The sequence below is a fragment of the Hyalella azteca genome, unplaced genomic scaffold (genome assembly GCF_000764305.2).
Source record: "Hyalella azteca isolate HAZT.00-mixed unplaced genomic scaffold, Hazt_2.0.2 contig10447, whole genome shotgun sequence".
NCBI lineage: Eukaryota > Metazoa > Arthropoda > Malacostraca > Amphipoda > Hyalellidae > Hyalella > Hyalella azteca.
This window is the reverse complement of record NW_025940487.1, coordinates 233,014-259,447: the sequence shown is the minus strand read 5'-3', so window position 1 is coordinate 259,447 and position 26,434 is coordinate 233,014. Positions and strand designations below refer to the sequence as shown.

General features: G+C 35.6%; 2 protein-coding genes across 2 annotated transcripts in view; both read right to left on the bottom strand.

Annotated features, from left to right (window-relative positions):
• Positions 1–1,311: 1,311 nt before the first annotated feature.
• On the bottom strand, positions 1,312–9,934 carry LOC108676835 (cytochrome P450 2J2). Its single transcript, XM_018164982.1, has 9 exons — positions 9,736–9,934; positions 7,650–7,813; positions 7,130–7,269; positions 6,166–6,356; positions 5,712–5,911; positions 5,267–5,429; positions 4,745–4,925; positions 3,599–3,689; positions 1,312–2,239 (listed from the first exon to the last, which is right to left on the bottom strand). Exons 1-9 carry the CDS (start codon positions 9,897–9,899, stop codon positions 2,007–2,009), a joined length of 1,527 nt encoding a protein of 508 aa, XP_018020471.1. The 5' UTR covers positions 9,900–9,934; the 3' UTR covers positions 1,312–2,006.
• Positions 9,935–14,332: 4,398 nt separating this feature from the next.
• LOC108676836 (cytochrome P450 2C30) overlaps positions 14,333–26,434 on the bottom strand; it is a 19,195-nt gene continuing 7,093 nt past the window's right edge. Inside the window, exons 2-10 of the mRNA XM_018164983.2 lie at positions 23,699–23,864; positions 22,814–22,977; positions 21,845–21,984; positions 20,174–20,364; positions 19,182–19,381; positions 18,265–18,427; positions 17,395–17,575; positions 16,792–16,885; positions 14,333–16,559 (exon numbers count right to left, since the gene is read on the bottom strand). Coding sequence (XP_018020472.1) covers positions 16,348–16,559; positions 16,792–16,885; positions 17,395–17,575; positions 18,265–18,427; positions 19,182–19,381; positions 20,174–20,364; positions 21,845–21,984; positions 22,814–22,977; positions 23,699–23,862 — 1,509 coding nt within the window. The 5' untranslated portion in view covers positions 23,863–23,864 and the 3' untranslated portion in view covers positions 14,333–16,347. The remainder of the gene's footprint in view (positions 16,560–16,791; positions 16,886–17,394; positions 17,576–18,264; positions 18,428–19,181; positions 19,382–20,173; positions 20,365–21,844; positions 21,985–22,813; positions 22,978–23,698; positions 23,865–26,434) is intronic.

Below are 26,434 nucleotides of genomic sequence, written 5' to 3'. Positions count from 1 at the left end.
AAAGAAATTTGTTGGATGTGTTAGCTTGCGTTCCAACATGCTTAGAAAATTTCAGCTCCTTGTCGACATAAACTCCGAGATCTTTTTCCACACTAGACTTTTCAATCATTACTCTCTCGTTGCAACCATGTCTTCTCATACTGTAATCTTGCTGTTCATTGTTCTTCCCGAGGTGAAGTACTTTACACTTGTCGGCATTAAACCGCAGCTGCCACGTATCAGCCCAGTTAACTAAGCTGTCAAGATCATTTTGCAATTGCGCTTTATTTGACACATTCTTCACTGTATTATAAACTTTTGTGTCGTCGGCATACATATATGGAGCACACGCTGGACACTACTTCTGGCAGATCATTTATAAAAGCAACGAACAAAATAGGCCCCAGGACGCTTCCTTGTGGCACGCCACTGCGCACTGATGCCCAGTCTGACACGGTTCCGTTAATTATGGTGTTACTTGAGCTTCTTTCCAGTCGGACGGCAAAGTTCCTTCGTTCAAAGTTTTTTGAAAGAATACTGTCAATGGGCCGGCCAGAACGGATAACCATGGATAAAGGGTAAAGCTTCGCTTGTACCTGATTTTTTTTATTTTAATACCTGACAATAATTATGAAGGACGTTCTTCCCACTTTTCAATTCATAGATATAATATTCACCATCCAAGGCTATCTTGTGGTCTTGGAATCGTTAAATTAAAAAAAAAAACACTTTTTGCCATGAAAAATAATAAATACCAGACAATGATTAAAAGCCAGTGCTAAATTAGATCAATTTAAAACTGAGGAAAAACTCTGTTAGTTAAATACTCCACTCGCATCCTACTGATTGAGTTTATTTTAGATTGCAAAGTTTTCCATGAAAATAAAACGGATAAAGGAGACAAACACCACTCAATGCCAGGTAATTTACATAACATTGTCTCCGACACTTCTACCATAATACTTTAAATCTTTCCTACTCCTCTTTACACTTAATGTTTAACTCCTCCTGATCTTGCTATGCTTACATGTATATAAAGCCTTTAATTAACTCACTAAGACTCAATCACTATTGCAATGAATTAATTAACTCAAGTCGTATGGACGGGTTGCGCACACTTAGTAAATTTGGTGTTGCGCAAGAAACAATATACGTCGGGAGTAGAAGTAATTGAATAATTTTCAAGAGATTAATAGCATTTATTCCTTACACAATTAAAACTTGTCGCGAAGAAAATCGAAAGAAAAAATTATAATATAATTTTATGGACAGCAAATTTCTTGTAATTCCCATAAATATGAAATTCCAAAAATAAAATTTCCATCACTGCGCCGAAAATGAAATTTACATTTACTTAAATTATTTCGGTAATAATAAATGTTTGCGGAATCTTGAATGTTTACTTCAATGAATTTGAATCAAGGATTTGCTTAATTGTTTGTTTGTCTACACTTGCGAGGACGCAATAGGGATTTTAAATGCCGGCAGGGTATTAAGCTTAAGGTTGCATGGCCCCTCCGTAATTCATCACGTCATCAAAGAATCATTATTTATCATGAAAATTTCGAACGGAAATTAGGCACTGCTTGCATTAATTCCGGCCAATTTATAATTTAAGAACATGAAATTCTTGCATTGGTAAATGCATAACAGAAGGACATAACAAGCATGGCAAAAAAGCCTTACAATATTTTAAATAGCAACGTAATATGAGATTCCAGTCAATCCATTGATTTACGCTCCATTGCATTGCAACGGATTATAATCAACACAGGTGAACTTGAGAGCCGGTGCGTAAAAAAATTAAGAGCACAACTGAACTTGATCGTATAATATTACTTTAAAATTCACTACGTACTTTATTAAAAAACGAGAGGTGCTGCATAAAATTTGCATTTGATAAGTTTTCGTGAAAAAATAAGTTCAACTGATAAAATTTTTGAGACAAAGCTGCTGTTTTCGAGTCTCCAGAGATCGCATATTCATCCTTATGCTGCACAGCTTGGATATTTTAACCATTATGAATTTCAACATGAAAAGGCTGAGTGGATGCCATCGGAAGATGAATTTTTCTGTGGGTGATCGTGCTGACGGTGCTTGAGGATGACTTTGTGGTGAACTGGATGCATGAGGATGCCGTGGTTGAATTTCTCGGAGGGCTTGTCACCGTGCTGGACGAAGGTGAACTGCTGGAGGAGGGACGTCAGGAACAAGAAGATCTCGGTGCGCGCCAACGACTCTCCCAGGCAGTTGCGGCGACCTGTATAGTATAGTATAGTATAGTATAGTATGGTATAGTATAGTATAGTATAGTATAGTATAGTATAGTATAGTATAGTATAGTATAGTATAGTATAGTATAGTATAGTATAGACTGTATAGTATATCGGTTTTAGCGTTTATTTATGTTATAGCGGTTTATTTAGGTTATAGCGGTGTCAGCGTTTATTAGGCCGTAGGCTTGTCGCCGATTCTTAACATCGCAGAACATCCACAGCTTGTTGAGGGCTCGAACTTCGCAACTCACTGCTACAATTCTGCTTTGCTTAACCGCCCGGCCTCCTCGCCGATTCTCACCAGAAATTGGGGCACAGAGCTGGGATCGAACCCGCACCTCTCTGCTCCATTTCTGGTACTCTGAACTTTAACCACTGGGCCACCTGAGGTCCATATGCATTCATAAATTATGAAAATTATCTTATCATTCTATTGGAGATTAACATGCAGTTGGTTGGAATGTGGGGCAATTCATTATTATCTGTTAATTTGTTATTAGACATCTAATGACCAATGAGGAAATATAGGTACCTATGTACAGCTAAATTGGAGAATTTTATTAGTTTACCCCGATAGTGTAAAAATTAAATCTATATTTTTTCTAAAACGATATTATGTTAATTTTTTAAAGCCTAATTCACCAAAATTTCGTTATATGAATTAACATAAGTTATTCTACAATTCACGCGGTATTGTTTCAGGAATTACACATATAGCTGTTGGTTAAATTTTATTGCGCTTGGTCAAAGAACTGATAAAGATGAAATCGATCTGCCAGAAAAAGAATCAAAAGGATTATCGAATATCGATGATCCACGCAACGTAGGGTTGGCATGCTAGTTGAAGATATTTCTGCGAAATATTTGCAGTTTTTCTCATTTTGTTATGCATGTATGATTCATCACATCCATCACAGTTCCCCAGTTGTTGAAATGACAAAAAAAAAAATCGAAATATACGTTGCGGGACATGAGCACAATCTTTAAACAAAACGCTCGTTGCATACAATATATTACATATTTGTGCGTCTTCCGAAGTATTTCAAACTATTTTACTCATTTTCGTGGAAGAAAAAATTATTCTTGTCATAACTCTCACTTTTCCAAATTGTAAATTTCTACTTTTCGCTAAATCTTACACATAAGTATTTCAAAATTGCTCAACCCTGCAGTTTATTTCGCCCAAATTGATCGAGGTTACCGTGCGAGCGGGCATTTTATTTTTTTTTCTTTACTTGTAGCAAATTAAGCGCAAAATTGAACCACTAAATTCAGAATGCTGGACTTGAAAGGTTCAAATAAATATTCTGAATAATTTGAGCTTTGGCAGCCAAATGTCTTACCAAGAGAGAACGGCACCAAGTGCTTCAACATCGCCTTGCCTTCCGGTCCCAAGAAGCGTTCTGGTCGAAATTCGTGAGGATCTCCCCAAACCTGAGGTGAAAAAGTTTGGATGTTTTCCTGTTTATTTCATTGTGTGAGATGTTAAAATGGAAAGTGAATGGTAGTTGGAATACAAGATGTAGCTACGCTCTGTAGATTAGGAGCATGTTTCAAAAGAACGTTAAATTATAGCATTCTTCAAAAATATTGTTGCCCGGGCATTAGAATGGACATAACAGAAAATAACACAAGAGGTTAGATCTATCAATCCCTTACCATTCAAAAAGTAGTCTGCATTTCAGTAAACATGCCATTGACTTTGAACATTTTTTAGAACTCTAATTTTTTAAGTACCAAGAAACTCTGATAAATTTTCAAACCTAAGGGTCTCGGTGCTCCTTAATTAAAACTGATGCCAGCCTGATTCCGACATCCACTGATTCACGTTCAACTTTGTACCACAAACGAAAAGCTATATTCATAACAAATCCTTTAATCATATTTCTGCCAACTGATTATATTGTTTAGTCCTTGGATTTCGTGGAGGAGACTGGAAGATATATATGGGCAATTTATATAATTATGCGACAGTCACCTGAGAGTGAAAAATACGCGGTAGTCCATGAAAAGAATTAGGCAATTAATTATAACGCATTAAGAACTGTCCCCTTGAAGTAGAGCCATTGGAAATAGAATGTAATGGATCAAGGAAGTGGAATATATGAAGATGAAATTATGCAAGCCGCCATAAAATGGTATGTAGAGAAATAGAAAGGGGCAATTCCTTGAGATAGTTCGGTTTAAATTAAATATTCTGTTCCATTGAGTGGAAGAATTGAAGATGATGCTGAACTAAAAGGCATCTGGATGACTCGGAATATCTTTATAGATTCTTGTCAGTGTCCGGGGTTGAGTTGCTGTGTGTCCTATGGGTTACATTCATTGTCCAGAGATAGTAGATTATCGGGTTTTGTTCTGGTGTTGGAAAAGTCACGAGTGTGTCGGTGTTGGTATTCAGGTGCGTAGAAATCAAAATATGGAATGTTTGCATGCTCCGGTGATTATCAAGTTTTGTTCAGGGGTTTGAAAGTTCACTGAAGCTTTACCTTTGGATCGTGATGGATACCCCAGAGGTTGGCGATGACCAGGGTTTGTTTGGGGATGTGGTACTCCCCCAGAGTTGTGTCTTCAGGAGTGGCGTGAGCTGCGAGAGGCGTGATGGTCGAGAACCGCATGACTTCGTTGATGAAGGCTTCCATGTACGGCATGTTGTCACGGTCGTTGAGGCTATATACGAGAAATACATTAGATCCCAACAATGTATGATCCACTTTCACCTTTATGTTGTCTAGTTTTTAACTTTCGTGTTTTTTGTTTAAATATGTCATTTACAGATTAATTATAATGCAGTTCAACGAGTAAGATTTCGTTGAGGTAATTCTGTGGAGAAAATGGTGCTACAAATATTAATTTTAGTTCCAAGGCACATAGTACGTAAATGTGCTGTAAGAAAATCTGAATTGTGTCATTAACCCGTGCAGGATGAATCACTAATTCAAGGTACACCTGAATTAAGGAATGAAATATCGATACATTCAATATTTGAGGGTAACAGGTGGAGTATTTACCAGGGCTTACGCTCGCTGCCGATGACGGAGTCGATTTCTTCGATTAGTTTTTGTGTCACTTTTGGTCTTGTGATGAAAAATAGCACACTCCATCGCAGCGTCGTGACGGTCGTGTCCAAACCAACTATGAACAAATCACTCAGCAGCCAAACGAGCTGCGAGTCTGGATGAGTGAAGGAGGAATTATAAACGACTTTTTTCCAAGTCGCTAAGCCGATAAATCAGTTTTGAGTCTAATTATTGCAGGTCAATTGATGGTCAATCGAAATTCAAAAGATATAGGTGTTTTGGCAAATATTATTATAAAGATGCTGGTGTGGTTTCAAGCTTTTCAGTTGGTGTTTGCCTTAATATTCAATATAACTGAATAAACTTAACGTATTGTAGTTTCTTTGCAGTATCGTAGCGTTAAAACACCCAAAAGATATAATCCCATGTACTGAACCTGTGAAAGTTCCCAAAGGTTGTCCCAGTTTTTTCAGTCTTTTTTGTTCCTCGAGGAAGACGTAAATTAGATCATGAGACCTGGCGGGGTCATCCATCTTCTCGTTGTGGGTTTTGATGAGCCGGTAGAAATACCTGATGCGGTGGATCATGCTGAACAGCACCCTGAAGGCCTTAGGCTGGAAAAACGTACCGATGAACCTGAGTGTACAAAATCAATTTTAGGCATGTGAAATTTACAAAATTTTGTATTCGAAAATCACTGTAAATCTTGAAGCCTAAAGATGTGCACAGAAATTTCAAATAGATGCAGCTGCAGGAAAAATTCAGCGATTTATTCTATGACGTTACGAGTTCCGAGAACTAAAGTCATAATCTCCAGCAGCGGTTGGAAAAATTTTACTCACTCCTCGAGTCTTGATGCAAAAGTTTGAAGCGAAAACTATTATTCTTACTGCAACACCGGCGTGAAATTCAAAAAGCCCCCCTGCTCGACGAGGTTAAGAGTCTGCTCGAGCGAGTCTATGATCCAGTGCAAGGTAGGATCGCCCATCTTGAACTGCTCCCCCACGAGCATGTGCCACACGATGTTCAGCACGGCCGTGGACAGGTCGTGGTGAAGGTCTACAGGTTTGTTCACCTTCTCCTGTTACAAACGCAACAACATTTTTGTTCCAATTGTTGATAAAATAACTATTTTTCGAAGGGAATTTTTATCTAAAATAATTGTAACTTCAATTTGTACTTGCAAATTTGGTAGAGATGGAATTTTTGGCTATTTGTTTGCTTTAATTCTAATTATAGGAACAGAACTATTCTATCACTGTCAGCGTGAAAGGTACGGGGCCAGAAGCTCGTGTGAAGTATTTTGAAAGATTCAAGGGGTTGTGAACCTACTATTAATCCATCTCGATATACACAATCTTATAAAAATTCTGCATGTATCATGGAAAAAAGTTATTTCATATTAGAATTCATAAATGGGTTTCATATGGACTAACATTTTTCATCTTGCTTTATTAGCTAGGGTCGTTCATCTCTACCTTCTGCCTTGAAAGAAAGTAAAGAATTACAAGATTAGATGGCTCTATTTCCACACTTTGAATAAATAAAGATATTTGAGAAATGCGATGTCGTGTAGTTAGCAGAATTCGTGATAAAATAGACTTGTTGTAGTGAAAGAAGTCTGTTAGTTTTGGCTCAGGAATTTGACTCATTTTTTAGTGTAATTATAATTTTTCCATAAATTTTTAATTAGAAGTCATAATGATTTTCGTATCAGTATTATAAAGTTCACTTTATTATAGTTATGCACCTACGTGTAGTGTGTTAGATTTCCAATAAATTTTTAATTAGTAGTTATAATGAATTCTGTATATCAGTATTGGAAGGTTCACTCTATTATAGTTAAGCACCTACGTGTAGTGTGTCCAAGAGTGTCTGCAGCTCCAGGTTCACATAATTCTCAATGCTGGTTTTGCCTAGCCCAAAATCACGCAAGAGTTGAACGGTGATTCTCCTAGAGTCCTTCCACTTCTGACCTTCCGCCATCGCAATTCCTGTTTCGAATAAATATCAAGATTATTACAATTATTATAAAAGACTGAACATGCAAAATATCACAACAGTTATTTGTACACTGCATGTGTGCAAATACACTGCATCTTACTCCATTCATCAGTATATTTTTTCATAATTGCCTGAATTTTTGGCCTCGTTAAACGAATGGAATTTCACTGAAAAATTCTAAATGGCATATAAGTAGTCAATGGGCAAATATAAACGCCTAGTATTTTGAATCTACTTCTTAGGTAACCTTTATATTTAAAAGTCGTATAATAATTCAATCAAATTCTTTTCCGTCACACTGCTTGCTATATAATAGACCTTAGAAGCGAGTTTAAATATGTGATGAATGGTTCGTCATAGGAATCTCGACCTCGTCCGTTAGTGATGAAGTAGATGACGGTGCTGTGGTGACGATGGTTGAAGTGGTCGCCCTGTTTGACGAAGGCCTGGTACAACCACTCCTGAGAGTTGATCACCACGATCCTTTGAGTTCCTAACTGGATGCTCATCAATGGCCCGTGCTTCTGTGACATCCTGTACAACATTCGCTGTTTTAAATTCAAGAAGAAAGTTCAAGAATATAAAATAAATTAATGATTTAAAGCTATAAAGAATACAATGTTTTGTTAAATGCTGTCTGCTGAATAATATATACTTCATTACTGGTATAAATTAATGGGTCGAGAATTGAAGTTATCGTAATCACTTTAAAGTACTCCATGAGAAGAATTCTGCACTAGTCTTTGATTAAAAAACATATCATATGTGACCTATGCTCCGATCTTTATTTTATGTAGGGTAGCAATTATGGAGCGGGCATTTTGCACGTGAAGAATCAAGCTTCTCTTAGCGAGTTCAGATGTATACCGTCACTATATATGATAAAATAATAATTGTTAAATAAAGATGCCGATTGAATTATTATACTCCAAGACACAACTTATGGCAACACGGACAGTCATGAGTGCAGGTCTTTCAAAATATGACGTTTTTCAACATTTTTATCATAGTTATGTCACGTAGGAGCATCCAGCTGCATTCTCCATTCACGTCGCGGTTTCATTTGCTTTTCGAGTTGCTTGTCATATCTGTAATGTCTGGAATGAGTTTTATTAATTCATGGTGTGGTGAAATTCAATCAGAGATTAATCATCTGAGTGATAATGAATCTCTGAAAAATCATCTTTCAGTTATCTGATATTTTGCGGTAAGCAGTTCAAGCGGATGTATAGAAAACTATTCTTCAGTGACATGAGCCATTCCACAGTCTATAGTCTACTCCTCCTTTAAAACTGTTGTTCTTTTTTTTTGATAGAGTTTTGGCAATTTCGTAGGCGTGTGTTACAAATTAAGCTACGGCTGACAAACTGGAATGCTTTGCATGCCTCCCGTTCTTTCAAGTTAGATCCTACTAAAAATCAGTATCCTTCGTCGCTTCTCGGATCTGAGGTCCTCCGACAATGAAGCCTTCTTTGAGCTATGCATTACTATAGGACCTTGGATCACATTTTCCCGTTGCATTCACGAAATTTTAAATCAAGCCAAAATAGTTGCGGGTAGAAGATTCCCGTACATTATATTCTTGTCCTCCAGTGGATTATTTTTTACGCTGTGTTGCTGATAACTTTAAGTGTTCCTTGACCAAAAAATTTTCCGTGTGTAATGTTGGGCTACAGCTCGACTATCCCAGAGACTACAGATCAACAGCACAACTTTGTGAAGCTGGCCAGCGTATCTACGAGTATAAGATGACCAATAACCTTGAGGTTCTAAACAGACTCCATTGGTACTCGTTGTCCTTAGATTAGGTCTTAGCCCTTAAACGAAGGTCTGTATTAAACAAAGGTCTCTTTTAGACGAACTAAATACGCAGTCAGACAGAAGGAATTTACATTCCGGCTTCTTCAACTGCCGCTTGGTTTATAAATATGAAAACAATTACAATATAATGCTTTCGTTTAAATTGTTTCGTTGAGTTAAAAAATTCAATATGCGCTCAACTTCAAATGGGTCTCACCCTAAATGCATACACGCCTACTATGAATCATAAATGCACATAATGCACACTATGAATATTTAGAATCCTGGAGGTGATGAGTAAAAATAACTATACTATTTAAATTTGGAATCCTTAAGTTCCGCTAAAATGGTTATATTTTTGTCTGCCATAATTACTTTGTATGCCAGTGTAATTTTCTATCGTGTCCGGACGGTATCAACATACCTGGGTTTCACGGATACCTCGATCAATTTAAATGGACTAACTCATCTAACAGGACAGGAAAGCTTGAAATTATTATAATTTTAATTATTATTCGGAGTGGAACAGGAAATCCAATTTAAATTAATTGGCAAATTTCTATCACCAAATCGACAAAAAGTCTATTCTTGAAAAGAAAAAGTCTATTATTGTATAACGTGTTGATTTAATTCTATTGATATAGCAAATATGTTACCTCGAGAAATATTCCGTAGAGTTCTCTGAGATGAGGTTCAAAAGGTTGCCTATAAGAGGGAGGCCTGTAGGCCCAGGAGGCAAACCCTTCTTGCGGGGCTGAAGGAAAAGCAGGACCAGCAGTGAAGCCACAATCACAGACAGAGCGATCGTTAGCGGAGACATGGTTAATATTACTTATAAATTTGGATAACATTCTGAAAAACAATATAATTAAATAATATACAATTCTCATATAGGTAAAAAATTTTAAATTGGTTTCGAAAAGTGATTAAATTATTCTACTTCAATTTGTACCATAGTGTCAACTAAGCCTATGAATAATATGTAATCTTAATAAGAATGGGTGCATGTGATTGGTGATGGTAATGTGTAGTACTTGCTTATAGTTGCACTGCTCATGGTGCGTACGAGAGAATGTTTAGAAGTAGATTACAGGGTGCACTGAATTAAACCCGTTATTTATGCATCCCGCGGTCGTCAATTAATCTCACATTGTCCTTAAATAAAAGAATAACAATAACATACAAAATAAATTGTTTTTAGACCTCATAGAAGAATCCACAAAACGCCAAAAGAATTCCGATAATAATATAGAATAATAAAGCTAAGAAAAAGTTTCAAGAAAAGCGTGGAATATATAAAGGGATGACTAGGGAGGTCCTCAACCCAAGTCTGTCTTTTCAAATGATTACCATGGGGTTTGAATGTAGTGTCGGTGACTGCCAGGTTAAATTTAAACCCTAATTCAGTAAACTTTAAAATGGAAACTCTAACTGTGCATCTAGACTCTAATTACGTAAACATATAATGTAAACTCTGAATGTATATATAAGCTTTAATTATGCAAACTTTGATTATGTCAACTCAAATGATATAAACTCTAATTGAAGGCACGCTGACTAACTTCAAATGCCGGAACTATTTGTAGCGTATCTCAGCATTTACTAAAATTTCAAGACGGTGCAAGGGCAAATTTGTATCGAATACTCTCTGTCACTTATTTAAATATCTGCGTCATATTGTACAGTCATTGTTTTTAATATCTCATTAACACTTTTAACACAGTTATATATGACAAATTCACATTAATGTTCTCGTTCTTCTGATGATTCGGTTACAAGATTTCCAACAACTGCAGCAACATTAAACAGAATGATGACAATTTATTAGGGCATTCCATATACGATTCATTGATTATACATTCAAATTGCTTTTTAAAATATTAAATGAATGTTAATTTTGTAATATGAGTTTACTATTCATATTTATTTTCACAAAAGTTTGTTGTGAGTTGTTTATACAGTTACGGAGACAAATAAAATGAAATATATTCTACTGAATTTAAAGAAAACTATCGTACAAAAGGGTAAAATAGGGTGAAAACTTAGGTAACGATAATTAAAAATATAATTTTATTATTTGCATATATTATTCTCAACCGCATTTCATACTCAGGCAGAACGTACATATTGTGCCAGCCTCTTCGCTAACGGGATTAAAAGTTCACCCCATTTCAATAAGAATTATTTTAACGACATTTACAAAGTGTATCGTGCTCTTAAATAATTCCCGTCCTATAATTCTGAACAATTTGCATATAATGGTGACGGGCACCATCTGCACGCACAGAGCGGAGGGCGGGGTACGACTGAGGCAAGACTGTGTCGGTGATCTTGCAGACGTGATGCAGTATCGAAGGACGGATACCAAATGCACGTGTTGTACTTTGAACCAATTTGTTTATTATCAAACATTAGTTGTACTTGTTGTAATTGAGTATTTTTGGTCCTCAATCTACACTTGATCGTCGTTATTCACAAAACTCTTGTGACATTAGTGATAATCGTGACACGTCAGCGATTACCGTGACAGAATAATTTTCGCACGAGTTTTCGGTATCATACTTCGAATGTAATTTAGTTTATGAATTCGTTGGGCTTTCATTATTATAATATACGCAAATAAACAAATATTAATAAAATATTTGTTATATTATGATAATAATAAACATATTTGCTATAATGTCTGAATAATCCGCTTTGAATGTAATAATAGTAAACTATATATTTCGCGGTAAATCTAGCTGTTATAGTTGCATCAAATACTTTTCAATGAATTCTGTGGGATCCATCATAATGAATAATTGAAATATAAATAGGTAGTGACAGTTGTGATGAAATTGATCTCATACTATTGGTGCAGTTCTCGTCTACCATCTCCCGCTATATAGAGCGCCGAACTTTGGACCAAGAGACTTATTCATCATGGCACTATACCACTGCACACGTCCCACCTTGTTCCAATTAGTCTCTAATATTTGTCGTTTTTTTCTTTGCCTGTGCAAATGTGTTTTCTTGATTTGAATACTAAATGATACCTTCAAGGTCAATTGTTTCAAATATTACAGTAATTATATTAAATAATCAACGACTCTTAATATTAAACGTCCTTAATCGGTCCGAGAAGTCTGTATTGGGCTGCGGTTGTGTGTCTCAGTCTACTCAACATTCAAATCCTAAAATTTTCATACTCCTCTGTAGAAGCCTTCAATTTTGCATGTTTGCATGGCCTTTAACCTAAAATAGAGTCGACAGTAATTGTAATATTTTCATTCTTTAATTACAATTAGTTTCCTCACGAGCTCCTGCCATATTTTACACACAGGGAGAAAATAGGCATGCATTTCGTTTACGTTTTAAATTCATTGTGCATTGTCATGTCACCCAAGTTTTCAATCCCAGTTAAAATGTCGAGCCGGCAGCAAAACCAGCCGTATGCAGCCCATGGCTTTGAGGCGCGCGCAAAAGGGCAAAAATGTCTGCTTTAGAGACGAGATCGCCAGCTCCGGTCCAGGGTTATATAGTAATTTAGTCTCTACGCACCTGCTTTGGCGGGCTTTATCTTATTGGCATGCAGCCCTCATCGAGCAACTGTGACTCAAACCAGCTCAGCACTAATGTTAGTAAAGGCAGATATTGGATAACTGAAAACAAATTCTAGTGTACATTATTTACTATAAAAAGCTGTCGCTTCAGTCTGTGAAATTACCAATTGCAGCTCAAGGTTTATTCCATAATAATTTTTTATAACAATGATAAAATTTGAGGATGCAAATAACTTCGAACATAACTATAACTGGAATCTCAATATTAAATTGGGAGTTTCCACGTGATAATATTTAAAACAATAAATGAGCTTAAAAGCTTTTCAAAACACACGTGCAATTCCTATGATTAATTTTACATGGAGTAAGTAGGTGCTATATGACAATATATGTTTTATTTAATCCATATGCAAAAGTCCGGGTTCACAACTGCTATGCAATCAAGTTCTCATGGGAATTACATCACTGGAGTAAGACAAAAAATCGTAGTGAAGCATGACCATCTTACATGTGCAAACTGCTTGATCAAAATAATAAGTTATCACCATATTTCCCTCCTATCTCAATGGTATCTCGTGCTGACTGCCACATGCTAAAATCTCTCAACAAATTTACGGACTAGTCAGGGTCAGTAAACCTTGAGATCATCAGGCTACCGAAAACGCTTTTACGATTTTATGATTAAAAAAATACCTGAATTTTGACATTCAAATGGCCTTTTCGTGCTTTACTCTGAAAATTTTTGTGAAATGAAAGAACTGCAAGCTTATCAATAGCAACTTGTCTTCTATCATTCATTTTTAATAATGAACAAACTAAGTTGATTTGCGACAGTGCAACTGCAGTTGCAGAGCAAGATCTTTTTTTTTTATAAAATGACAGCATACGAGCCGCGTTACAGGGTCAGCACCATTCATCAAATTTCCTAAACCATCATTAGTTCATTTAACCGATATTCTCCTTTAATTTGAATATTAATGATACCATAGAACCTAATGTGCACACGCACACATAAGACACACACGTTCAAGGTCTCTTTATCAATGAGGCCTTTGATAAGCCTAAAATAAATTCCTCCGTACTCACTGCATCTAGCATATGCGACTGACAATTCAACATTGGCCTTGATAATTTATCTATAACCTCGTCATCAAATTGGTCTGAATAACATTGCTAATGAAATTCATTTCTTTATAGCATTATTATGCCACTTTTTGGAGTGGGAGCAGCGTAAAAGCGCCAGTCGTTGCTTGAGCTTTCTATTTGTATACGTGTAATTCAGTCGAATAAATAACATTGTGGATCGGGTTGATCGAGAAAAACTTCTAAAAAACTAATTAAGAAAAAACTATGTCTAAATTTCTTCGGGAGTATTAAGAACATTCAACAATAGAGTTATCTTTTTTTTAAATTCTTATTTTTACCTTTCAGATAGATTCCCAAATTTTTCATGTATAAATATATTGAGAAAATAATATTTTTTGCAAGCATTGTTTGCCGAATAATAAATTTAGACTTCTTTATTTCGCTTTCCTGTAATTTACTTACGCAAATAAAATCAATGGCTATGTTATGAAGGCTAAAGTTTTGTAATTTTTTTCGGAAATTGGCACTAAATTGGATTTGTACCAAACAAAAATGCACATTGAATAAAAATATAAAAGAATTTTGAATAGCAGGATAAAAACAAGAGAGGTAGATGTAAATGTATATACATTGATAATATAATGTATAAATCTATATACTGTAGACACATTGGAATTGTCAACGAGAATATTTTATAAGTAAATACTCATGGAATGCCTTTTGCTGGCAGATGGTTTACCTTTTCACTGCACCCAGAAAAGTTTTTAGAAATTCATATCATAGAAAACGTAAGATTTTGCCCATAGCAAGTTGTACAAAGTACTGTTTCATTAAAAGGATTTGTGTGCTTTTGTAACGTCAATTTAATGAGTAAATCGGCACCTGAAAAGGTTGTATGCTTCGAATTTAAACCACCGTTTTGGTTAAGGCTTCTTGGCATGTTCAGCATTGCTGTAAATAGATATTTATTTATTTGACAAGCCTGAAGTTAGTTAGATAATTAGTTTGTAGTATAGTTGTGTCTTATATGACAAACATTCAAATTTTTTGAGTCGAAAATTAGATTTTTGGCTTTACGTGAAAAAACATTTTGTCGAACCAAGCAGAATTAGGAACAATGCCCTGCTTGGATAAGCCCCTTTTAGCAACGCGCGTCGGTAGGTCTGGGCACTTACTTTCAAAAAAAGTTAAGAGATCGTAAGTTCATCCACCAATCATAGACAAGAAAATAGAGCGTAAGTAATTACGTTCACATAGCGTGTTTTAAAAGTATGGTCCTTGGTCTATTTCTCATATATTTATGCCTTAAATTTCCATGGTGATATTGAGTGACTGGACCCCTCGTGGATAATTCCTGATAGATTAATTAACTACTCGTAGATATAAACAATTCAATCGTTCAACGATACTTTCTTTTTCCACCCTCTTTTAGAATACTAAATACGCAATTATCTACTGAACATAAAATGACAGCAAGTACGCTATTATTTGTTGAACATATTTTAAAGCAAGGGGAATATTGCCAGTTAAACATAACGTAAATGCAATTAATAATAAAGTTTAGTAAAATATCCGGTACCCAAAAAGTTATTGCATCTTAGATATTTTTTTCCAAATTTACATCATTTTTCCTGATGTATGTTCATTTCTTCTCTGATGTATGTTCAATTCATTCAAAAATTTTCATCTCTGACTTGTTATTAAATCCAGTGAAAGTTCTTCTTCTTCTTCTTATGAGAATCTCTTTAGTTTTATACTTAAACAGGAATTTTACACTTGAACTAACCATCGTTTTACACGGATGTTCTCCAAAATTGATTCATTTTATTATGGGAGGATGTTAACATACTTACTAAAGCATGAATAAATGCATCCTGTCTACAATGAAGAACATTTTGAATTAATATATTTAAGTCGCAATGGAACTCCAAAATATTCGTTGTCAACTCACCAAAAAATTTGTAGTTAGACTGAAAGTAGTGCCAATATGACGGGTTAATCGTTTCTAAAGAATACTCTCGGTTCTGTGATCCTGCCTTTATAAAATTAAAGATAAATCAGAGCGACAATAAGCTTGCACTTTTCCACCTGCTCCATAGCCACAAATTTGAAGTTTCATATTCGTTATTAGTTAGCATACTGAGTATTTATAGAAAATATAAATGAATTGAAAGCAGGATAAGAAAGAGCGTGACAGCACCAACGAATTTTACAGCGCACTTGCATGTCATGAAAGACTTCATATAAAAATACGATACATTTTTTAAAATTTAACTTAAAAAAATAGTATCATTTTTTTATTTTCTTTGCCTGCCTAACACAATTTTACCTGTTCTAGGTTACACATGAGCCTAAATAAACACAATAAAATGAAATTATGTTGAAACGCAAATGGGACGATATGTGCAATCCTATGACAATAGATTGCTTCAAAATTTCCTGGAAGCAAATTTCAAAGTCATGACATATTCCTACATTGATTAGGACAAAAAATAAACTACATGATCATTATAATCTCTGTAAATTAATAATTTTTTATATAACTTAATATGCGGGAAAATATTTGAAATATTAATTAAACCCAGCAAAGCCTAAGATAGACGAAAGGACAAATTAATTCAATTTTGGAAGGAACAAATGCTAAGCTTTTTCAGGCTCCCTAGGCCTGTGTCGCGGTTGCTGCAGCTCTAAAATAATCTTGTAAGGCTGGGGGTGGAGGAAGAGACCGTCTACGTAGCTCAAGGGAGGCAAGGGGTCAACCCCAGGTTTCAGTTCAAAAGTGTGAAGAATTGTCGTCAAAAATAAGAAAATTTCTGCGCGAGCCAGAGACTCTCCCACGCAGCTGCGTCGACCTGGATTATAAGAGTTAGTTATAGAATTAAACATAATGGTCAACTTAATCTTAAAGTTTCATCAGAATCATTCAATGAACTGTAAAAATTAATGGATGAAAAAATCGTTCAACGTAATGTGAAGCAAAATACTATGCTACTATATAAGAACACATAAACGCTGGACTAATATATCAAATGTAGGTTTGATTATGTCATTAGCTAGAAGATGCAATAAGTACCAATTTCTCACCTATGGAAAAAGGAACTAAGTTTTCATCTTTGAAAAACTTTCCCTCAGGCGTGAGAAATCTTTCAGGTCTGAACTCGGATGGATTTTCCCAGACCTGAAATAAAATGGAAGTTTTTAATTAGGGATAATCCGTAAATCCTCATTAAGCTTTAACGGTCCCTGGAAGTGATTCGAACACTTTATCAATATCATTAATAAATTAGCTGATATCGGTTATTATCTGTTGATTTGAATTATAAAGACTTATTAGAGGTTATAATCATTTCAACGTGAGAAAAATATGTTGTGGCCGCTATATGATGAGTACCGTTTAATAGAAAAATAAACGTATCAAATATAAAAGAGCGATAAAGCGTTTATGGTATTTATCTAATTTGCGTTTTCATCAACAATTCCTAACTATATATATGAGAATAAAGCTTATTTAAGGAGAATTAATTAGATCAGGATCATGCCAGACACATGAACCTGCTGATCTAAGTACATTATTATCACTCAGGCTACAGTTTCCACCAACGTAACATATCTCTTATTATGCAAGCCACAATATCGTAGCTGTAACACACATACAATTCTAGCCTCACTATCCCACACACTACACACGTTGGGATCATGAAGGGCGCCGTGCAGGTTTGTGATGACCATCGTGCCGGCAGGGATGATGTAGGGGCCGAGGTTGGCGTCGTGCGAGGGCGCGTGGGTGATGATGGGAACCACGACGGAGTACCGCAGCGTCTCGCTGATGAAGGCCTCCATGTACGGCATCGTCTCGCGGTCGCTCAGGCTGCATGCCACATACATGCACAGTGGTGGAAGTAATAAGTTATACCACTAGGGTAATTTCTAATGAAGGCTTGAAAAATTAAATGTTCATTACCAAACGTGAATTATTTGGTAATGAGCAGTAATCAACAGTAAATCTATAATTAGTTATAGTAATAGAGTAACTTCTAATGAAGGCTTAAAGAAGATTAAGTGTTCTATTACCAAACGTGCATAATTTGGTAATGAGCAGTAATCAACAGTAAATCAAATCGGCAAACAATGGTAAAGTAAATAATAATAAAAATAATTCATGCGCAGCAATCAAAAGTAAATAAGAAACACAAAATGGAGCTCTTTTATTGCTTAAAATAATAATTTATTTAATAATTCAATTATTAAGAATTTGGCGTTCATGTTTGCATTTATTCAGTGCAGTGATATTAGGTACCTAATTAACTTTTGTTTCTTTAATCAGTTTGGTTCACAATTGAATAATTATTTTCGCTGAAGGTACATTTTAATTATTCTTATCCTCGACTGGCTGTAACTCCCCGCGATTTTCCTGAAGATAAAACCCACTCGCAGATCAATATGCAACTTTCAGTACACATTACTTTTCAAATGCTCTACATAAACATCTGGTGACCCTTTGTATATTGTGCAGTACTATCGCTCCTTGCATCATGCCCTTGCACTGCCTGTCCTCACCATGGCTTCCTGTCGTGTCCCACGACCTGAAGGATCTCATCCCTGAGTTTGTCAGCGACGCGCGGATGCTTGACGATGAAGAGCAGCGCCCACCTCATCGCTGAGACGCTCGTGTCAAGACCTGCTACGAACAGATCGCTCAGCAGCCAACGCAGCTGCGAGTCTGTAACACATTACAACATTTCTAAGAATCCGTACATTGTGTCACATTATTCATATTCATTACTTCATGCGGATTAATAGTGATTTATAATTTATTTTTCAGTTCACGCTACAGTTGCGTGATTGATATTTAAATATCAACCAGTGCGCTACCACAAGTTCTCGCTGCAGCCGTTTGACAACTGAAACTTTATCAGAGTTGCCTCATGATCTTTTTTCCGGCCAAATTCGATGATTTAGTTTTCTCAATTGCGTTTATCCGATTCAATTTATGATGGCAGTCCATAATTATAAAATGTAAAAAAGTGCGAAAAAAGGAAAATGTATTTTTTTACACCGGAACCTACAAATTTACCAGTAAATATTCAGTTAAAGGTCTTTTTCCGTGGACTTGGCCATTTTTAGCGCATTTTCTCATTTATGGAAAAAATGCACTATTGTGCTCGCCATGTCCGTCTGTCTGTCTGTCCGTCCGTCTGTCCGTCCGTCCGTGACCTCAAGTTTTCGTCGACGAGAAAATACGCTCTCCGTCACTCACTGCAGTCAGTACTGAGTTATATTTTTTAAGCTATTTGGCAACCCTAAACTCAATTTCCAGTTGTCATTGAATTCGTTAAATTACTAGTCAATAAAAACAAAGCAACTTCGAAACAAATTATTTCTAAACCAGATTCAATATGTAATTTGTTTAAGCCCAAAATCGACATAGACTGATTTACTCCTTCACATTCAGGTTTATAAAATAGGGATTTAACCTGTGAAAATGCCCGGCGCTTGATGTGCTTCTTCGATCTTTTTCTGCTCTCGTAAAAAGGCGAAGACAAGATCCATGTTTTTTGTTGGGTCGTCGAGTTGTTTCCTGTGTTGCCTGATGACGCCGTTGAAGTACATCATGCGATAGACGAGGCTGAACAAAACTTGGAATGCGCGAGGCCTCAGGAAGGTTCCAATGAATCTGAATTTGATACGCAATAATATCGCGAAAATTTAAATTATGATTTGAGTTTTTGCACAACCTTTTGCTGCGTAAATTATAATGAAACATTAGTAAAAATGTTTGCATATACTAGTAATTAATAATTGACATACATGTGCTGTAATGTTGGCTGTTAACATAAGTCTATTTTCGAATGGGATTAAGAAAAGCAGTATTATTAAAATCATTTGAATTTCATTTAGAATAATAAATTCAAAATATGGTAATTGCAACTCTTTTCGCCTATCTACTTTATTTATTCGCTAAAACTTACCGATGATGAAACTATCGCTGAACAAAATTTCTCACTGCAAGTTACTCAAACCTCAAAGTGAGAATGTCTTTCAATGAAATAGAATACATTTACTTAACCAAATTACAACCGAAAGAACAATAATACAATTCATTAACATGTTGTATCGAAAAACAACGGTTAGCTTCGGATATCATATTCATTCAGAATAAAAATTATCCACGCAGATTTACAGAGACTCGGATCACACACATATCACATATCATAATTCGACCAATGTAATCTCATTGCTATACTTTCGTAAAATTATTGTCTTGGAAAAATTCTCTGACTTTCTGTGCAAGAAGATTGGGTGATACAAATTATTAATGTAATTTACCACCACATGCAAAGACGGTATTGTAATAGCACTTAATTTTAAGCGGAACAAATATTCAGCAATAATGTGTGACAAAATTTAAAGCAAGACGATTCCTCATAGAAAAATATTTTTTGTTTGATTAATTCCATATTCTTACTGAACGAGCGGGACAAAGTTCAAGAAGCTGCCCTGGTTGATGAGATTCGCAGTTCTTTCGATGGAAGTCACCATCCACTTGAGGAAAGGGTCGCCAGTCTTGAATCTTTCCCCAGCAAACATGTGCCACACGATGTTCAGGACGGACGTCGCGAGGTCAGGGTGAATTTCGATCGGTTTACCCACTTCTTTCTAGAATTAATTGCATATATTAACCTTCAGATAACTCTTGAAATTTTGATAAAATAAAGTCTTGTTTGATAGATAAACTAGGCAGATAACACTGGCTAACAACGATTTATTATGTAGATAATTAAGTGTTATGTTAACTCGATATTTTTGGGCGGATTTCGAACTACTTTTAATCACATTTTTCTGATCGGTGGCGTCTGATGACAAGCAAAAGCTGCTTCTGTGAGTCTTTGCTACAACGAAAATAACTCAGTAGAGGCTAGTAAAATATTTGTGTAACAACAATTTGAACCTTTTTCCATCCTATGGTTTCATAAGAATCAGTGTAGGATATATAACGTCGGCAGCCGCGCCACATCAATACGTGATCGAACATCCGCGCGAGAAGGAACGCTGTCCCTTGGTTTGGTGAGAACCTATATAGAGGCCTTTTTTCAGACGGTAATTTTCATGTGAGAAAAATTCGAAAAATTACACACAGAAAATTTTCCAAATAATATAAATTCAATGCTTCAGAGTACACTACTGGACATCATTTTTAGAGTAAGCAAAAGTTAGAACGATGTGATTGAAAAGTCTTCGAGATTTAGGTAATTTCTAGTTGGGCGCTCGCCCCCGGTGTGAACATAGCAAGCAAGATGTATTCAGCACACGATATGTTTGACGAACTACAAAGATTAACCTCTTCTAAGCGCATTTTCTCATATATGAAAAAAATGCCCTATTGTGCTCGTCAAGTCCGTCCGTCCGTGACTTCACGTTTTCGTCGATTTGGAGAAAATGAGCTCTCTGTCAATCACTGCAGTGAGTACTGAGTTATATTTTTTCACATTTGCAAAAATGCTAAATATAATTGAGTTGGAGAGTTTCGAAGAACACGCGGAGTTGAATACTCAGAGCAAGCTTGTTTTGCAGAAGTAAAGAATTGAGCAAAATTATTACATGAAAGAGGAAAAAATAATTTACGGTAACCGAAAGCATTTGCATATCCGTTAGAATTTGTACATCATGACAATTATATTCATAGTTATGAATTTTGATTGCTCTGGTTTTCTAAGAAGATTTAAAATTTTCAAGTAAAGTCATCTAGTAGTTCCAAGCTGATATATTCAAGTATTTCCGAGCTACTTTGAATACTTCATAACATATTTCATTTACCGACGCTGTTTAAGCCGTTTAAGAACTAAAAATAAAAAAACTTCTCAATAGAGTTATGCACTTTAAGGGTTTCTATGAACTCTGGCAGCTCGAGGCCGATATAGTCTTCTATCTTGGACATAAAAAACTTCCCAATATAGTTATTCACTTTAAGAGTTTTTATGAACTCTGGCAGCTCGAGACCGATGTAGTCTTCTATCTAGGACATAAAAAACTTCCCAATATAGTTATTCACTTTAAGGGTTTCTATGAACTCTGGCAGCTCGAGACCGATGCAGTCTTCTATCTAGGACATAAAAAACTTCCCAATATAGTTATTCACTTTAAGGGTTTCTATGAACTCTGGCAGTTCGAGGCCGATGTAGTCTTCTATCTTGGAGCTGCCTACGCCGAACTCCTTCAGCACCAGCGTCAGGAGTCGCCGCGAGTCTCGCCACGCCTGTCCCTCAGTCATGACTACGCCTGCGCCATAACAAACTTGTTAACTCGTGCAAATAATAGCATATTTATAATTTATATGTTGGTAATGATAAAGTTTTCTGAGAAATAACAACATATTTATAATTTTTATGTTAGTATTGATGACGTGTTCTGGAAAATACCAAGATATTTATTTGTTTTATTGGTTTTGATGACGTATTCTGGAAAATAATAACATTTTTATAATTTATACTTTGGTAATGGAAATGCCTTCTGATGTTTGAATGATTGTGTATTTCGATTAATCTAATGACTAATTTAAGTTATTGTGCGATCATGATTGAAATTAGTTATTTTGAAAAACGAAGATAAATATCGAATTGAAAAAGAAAAATAATTAAGTTAAATGTTTGGGGAGGATTGCGAACTTATTAATATAGATTGATTTCTTTTTCATGATGTGTTCAGTTTTGGTTTATAAAACTAAATTATCTATAATGTTTACTTATTCAATGTTGTAATAGTATTCATATTGTGAATAATATTCGAACCTCCGCTAGATAAAATTAGATAATACTTTGATAATAATTATGAACGTGATATAGGTAAGATTATGAATACTTAGCATTGAACGCTAAGCAAATTTAACAAAAAATAACAACGTTAATCAATAATTCTTGACAAGACATATCAGTCTTGTTAGTTAATAATGTGCTGTAAAACTTTAATTTTATTGGAACATTTTCGATTGAAAGCTCTCATAATTTAATCAGGTTTATTTTAGTTATATATAAGCCGTATAGTGCATCAATTATCTTTTAATTAGAAACATATTTCACTACAGATATAAATATCTTCAGCTCATAACAACCTTTTCCTCCGCCTATGAAGTGCATGACGGTGCCATGCGGCCTGTTAGTGAAGGTGTCGGCGTGTCTAACAAACGCCTGCTGCATCCAGTGTCTCGACGTTATGACCACCACGCGACGTAAGCCAAATTGAATGCTAAATATTGGCCCGTATTCTTTAGATAATCTGTAATATATAAACTAATTACATTCCTCTAAATAATTAGGAATGAGCAAATAGCATTAATAAATAATAATGAACAATAATACAATTAATTGAAAATCTTTTTAAGGAATACACACGTGCAGGTCTTGACGAAATTTAAATATGACGATTATCAGGTCTGCATTTGAAAACCTTAAAATTTAAAAGTTACAGTAAATATTTAAATATTTACCTTCCATCAAATTAGTTGTGTATTTTAGTAAGTACAAATTTAGTAATTCCATCACAAATTGAAACACCAGTTATTTCTCCTTCTCTCCCGATAACTTTCCAAAATATGTGAACTATTTATAGAAAAACTATAAAATAGTTTTAGAAACTCTAGGATGCTTGAGGATTGACGGAGAATTGCTCTGATTATAATAGTTGCAATCGAGTTTTTCTATAACCTACAGGAATTTAAATTATTTTTGTTTAAATAGGCTTCGAAATGTGAGAGGGTGGCATTAAAATGCATTAATTCATTAACACGTTTCATATGTTCCTGATATGAAATAGTTTGTGTAATAATTCTTTTACATACGTTCAACAGGCGAACTGTTCAATAAACCTGCAACAGATCTTGCAGACTGAAGTATTCGATGGGGTTGTATCTTACAGAGTGAAGTATTCGATGGGGTTGTGTCTTACAGACTGAAGTATTTTCTTACAGAGTGAAGTATTCGATGGGGTTGTATCTTACAGAGTGAAGTATTCGATGGGGTTGTATCTGAGGAGGTCAAAAAGATTCCCCACGAGAGGGAGGCCCTTGGGACCTGGAGGCAGGCCCTTTGTCGAGGGTTGCAGCCACAGCAGCAGCAGCAAGAACAACAACGTCGCGCACAATATTGCTGTTAGCCACGCCATTCCTGAACAAAAATAACATGTATTTGCAATAACTGTTAGGGGATATGAACCCTTTATTTTGTGCATATATTCGTTGACGATACAAAATTTATTTTTGTGAATTAAAATGTTGATATGACCCGGCAGTCACGTTGTGTCAAATAGCCACACAAACATTAACATATTAGGTTTTTTTCCTAACTATACATTGTTGACTCCAAAGTAAAAAAATCAATCATTATCTGTTGCCAGAGCAAATATGGAAGCACACATGCACTTCTGAACAGCCAAAAGTCGACGGTAAATAATTTGTGCTGGTAATTCATGATAAGAAATCTATTACATATATATAAGTAGTAAGAAAAGGTGCATAAAAATGTAAGGAGCACGGGAAATTAAAAAAATAGTATTATATAAGAATCAGATTTTACAATAGTGAAGAACTTGTTGAGAAAGAAAACTTGACAATGAAAGTGAAAGTGAGGCGGATTATGATGCGCCAATGTGGATTTGAAACCGGTTAGTTACCTTGTTTAAATCGGGTGATTTATTTTAAAAGAATTATATAACAACTCTGAATCTGCACAGCAATTGTTGTGATAATGGCTTCAAGAAATCGTGCGCATCACGTACAAAATCACAGAAATTCTGACCTGACACGCGAACCTGTATGGGTCAAGTGAGACCTGTTCTGTGCGGTCCATCTCTAAGTGCGTGAGTTTAGAAATGGCGAGGGAGAAGATTCGAGCGAGCTCGACCTCGTAACCTCGACCTTATCTTAATCTTTTTCATTTACTTTGTTTTTTTTTCTCGATGGCTGTCAATGTTTGAGATACCTTCTACTTCTAGTGTTGATCTTTATCAAAGTTTTATCCCTATTGGCACTGCTTTAAAGCCTCAACTTTGATATACCTTTAAAGTCTAGTGTTGATCTTTCCCAAAGTTTTATCCCTACATGCACTGCTTCAAAGCCGCAACTTTGATATACCTTCAAAGTCTAGTGTTGATCTTTTCCAAAGTTTTATCCCTACTGGCACTGCTTCAAAGCCTCAACCAAGTTCATCCTAGAGTAAGAGTGCCGACTGGTTTTCTCGATGCGGAGTCAGGGAGACCTTGACCTGTACCTTTACCTTTATCCTTAGAAACTCATCTCCTTAAATGCTTCAACTTTTCAGCCTCGAGTCTCTTAAGTAACGTGACCCCTTAGAACATGTTGACCAAGAGACAAATGTTTCAGTGATCCAATATTTTATTGTATTTTGGAATAAATTTTACGTTCTTACCAATACCATTAATACAATAAAATATTAAAAGAAGTAAATTTATCTTCTTTTATCTTGCACCCAAGAACCGACGAGAACATTGACAGTGACGATGCGTGCGTACACGTTAAGGTAAGAATTATTTCATCATCCCGACGACCATGACCATCCCCAAGATCGGGCCTCTCATTCGTGTTTATTGACAAATGATTTTACAATATATTGCGACAACATGCAACTCTGAATAATGTGATAACGTTACTCTACAACATGGCAGGATTTAATAACGCAATGACACAAGCATATCAAAGATTTCAGATCGCAGGTGGCCGACAACAATAATGACCTCATTTCACTTTATTGTGAATTAAAAAGCATTTTTTCAGGTCAGGTTCTCTAATATCAGAATTTTTTAATGATTTTAAAATAAATAATTAATGAAGATATTTTGGGTAAAAATATTGTGACCGTTCAACGCATTTTTAGGGAAAGATAGCAGGTGATCAGCCCATCTTATTGCCAATAAAAGATTGTGTTCCTAGCTTTAAAAGAATAGAAAAGATTTTGCAACGAATCATGTAGACTGGATATACAGAATGACAGATGTAAACAGATATACCATTGTCATTGGATGTCATGTAGACAGATATACCATTAATGAAACCTGCAGTATACACAGCTATATATAGCCATGCAGCATAAATAGCCATACAGTATACATAGCTATGCAGTAGGTTTCGTTGAAGACCAGAGAGTATTTCTTATTGACAATTTTCTTATTATTTTACTCGATTCGGCGAATTAGGCTCTTGATAGGAAGTGAAAATCCAAATATCAGGTTTCCAAGGGACATTTTATTATAATTTTACGACGTTTCCAATGCAACTTCATTCATTATCAAGTAGAGGACGAGTTTTGCAACAAGTGAATTTGAAATTTTGAAATGACAATAGTACAAACATAGGGTATTATGGATACAGATTGGAATCAAAGCTTGAATCACGAGAACAATTTTAACGTCCTGACAAATCCGGTAGTTTGCAAATTAATAGCTGGAGACTCCTGCTTGATGATGAGAGCCTCAGCTATCGTCAGTCTTGTGGCGTCTGGGCATCTCATGATGATTCTGGTGTGGGTCTCCAACATCGCGCGAGTGAGTGTCTCATTATGAGCCTCTCTCATGTGGTTCTTCGGTCCTCCGGTCTGGAGGTGGCATGTTAGGCGGCGGCTCAAAGTCGTGCTGGTCAAACCAATGTAATTTACGTTCTGGAGAAGTCTACAACCTTCTTTGTGGCAGGAATATTTGTAAATAACATTAGTTTGTTGTAATG

What these genes read in the sequence shown, in the direction of transcription:
- LOC108676835 (XM_018164982.1), bottom strand. Translation starts at nt 9,899, where the DNA reads ATGTCTCCGCTAACGATCGCTCTGTCTGTGATTGTGGCTTCACTGCTG. An exon ending in GTATCCATCACGATCCAAAG is followed by an intron (nt 3,690 to 4,744) that starts GTAAAGCTTCAG and finishes TTTTCACCTCAG; the next exon opens with GTTTGGGGAGATCCTCACGA. An exon ending in CTTGGTGCCGTTCTCTCTTG is followed by an intron (nt 2,240 to 3,598) that starts GTAAGACATTTG and finishes TATACTATACAG; the next exon opens with GTCGCCGCAACTGCCTGGGA.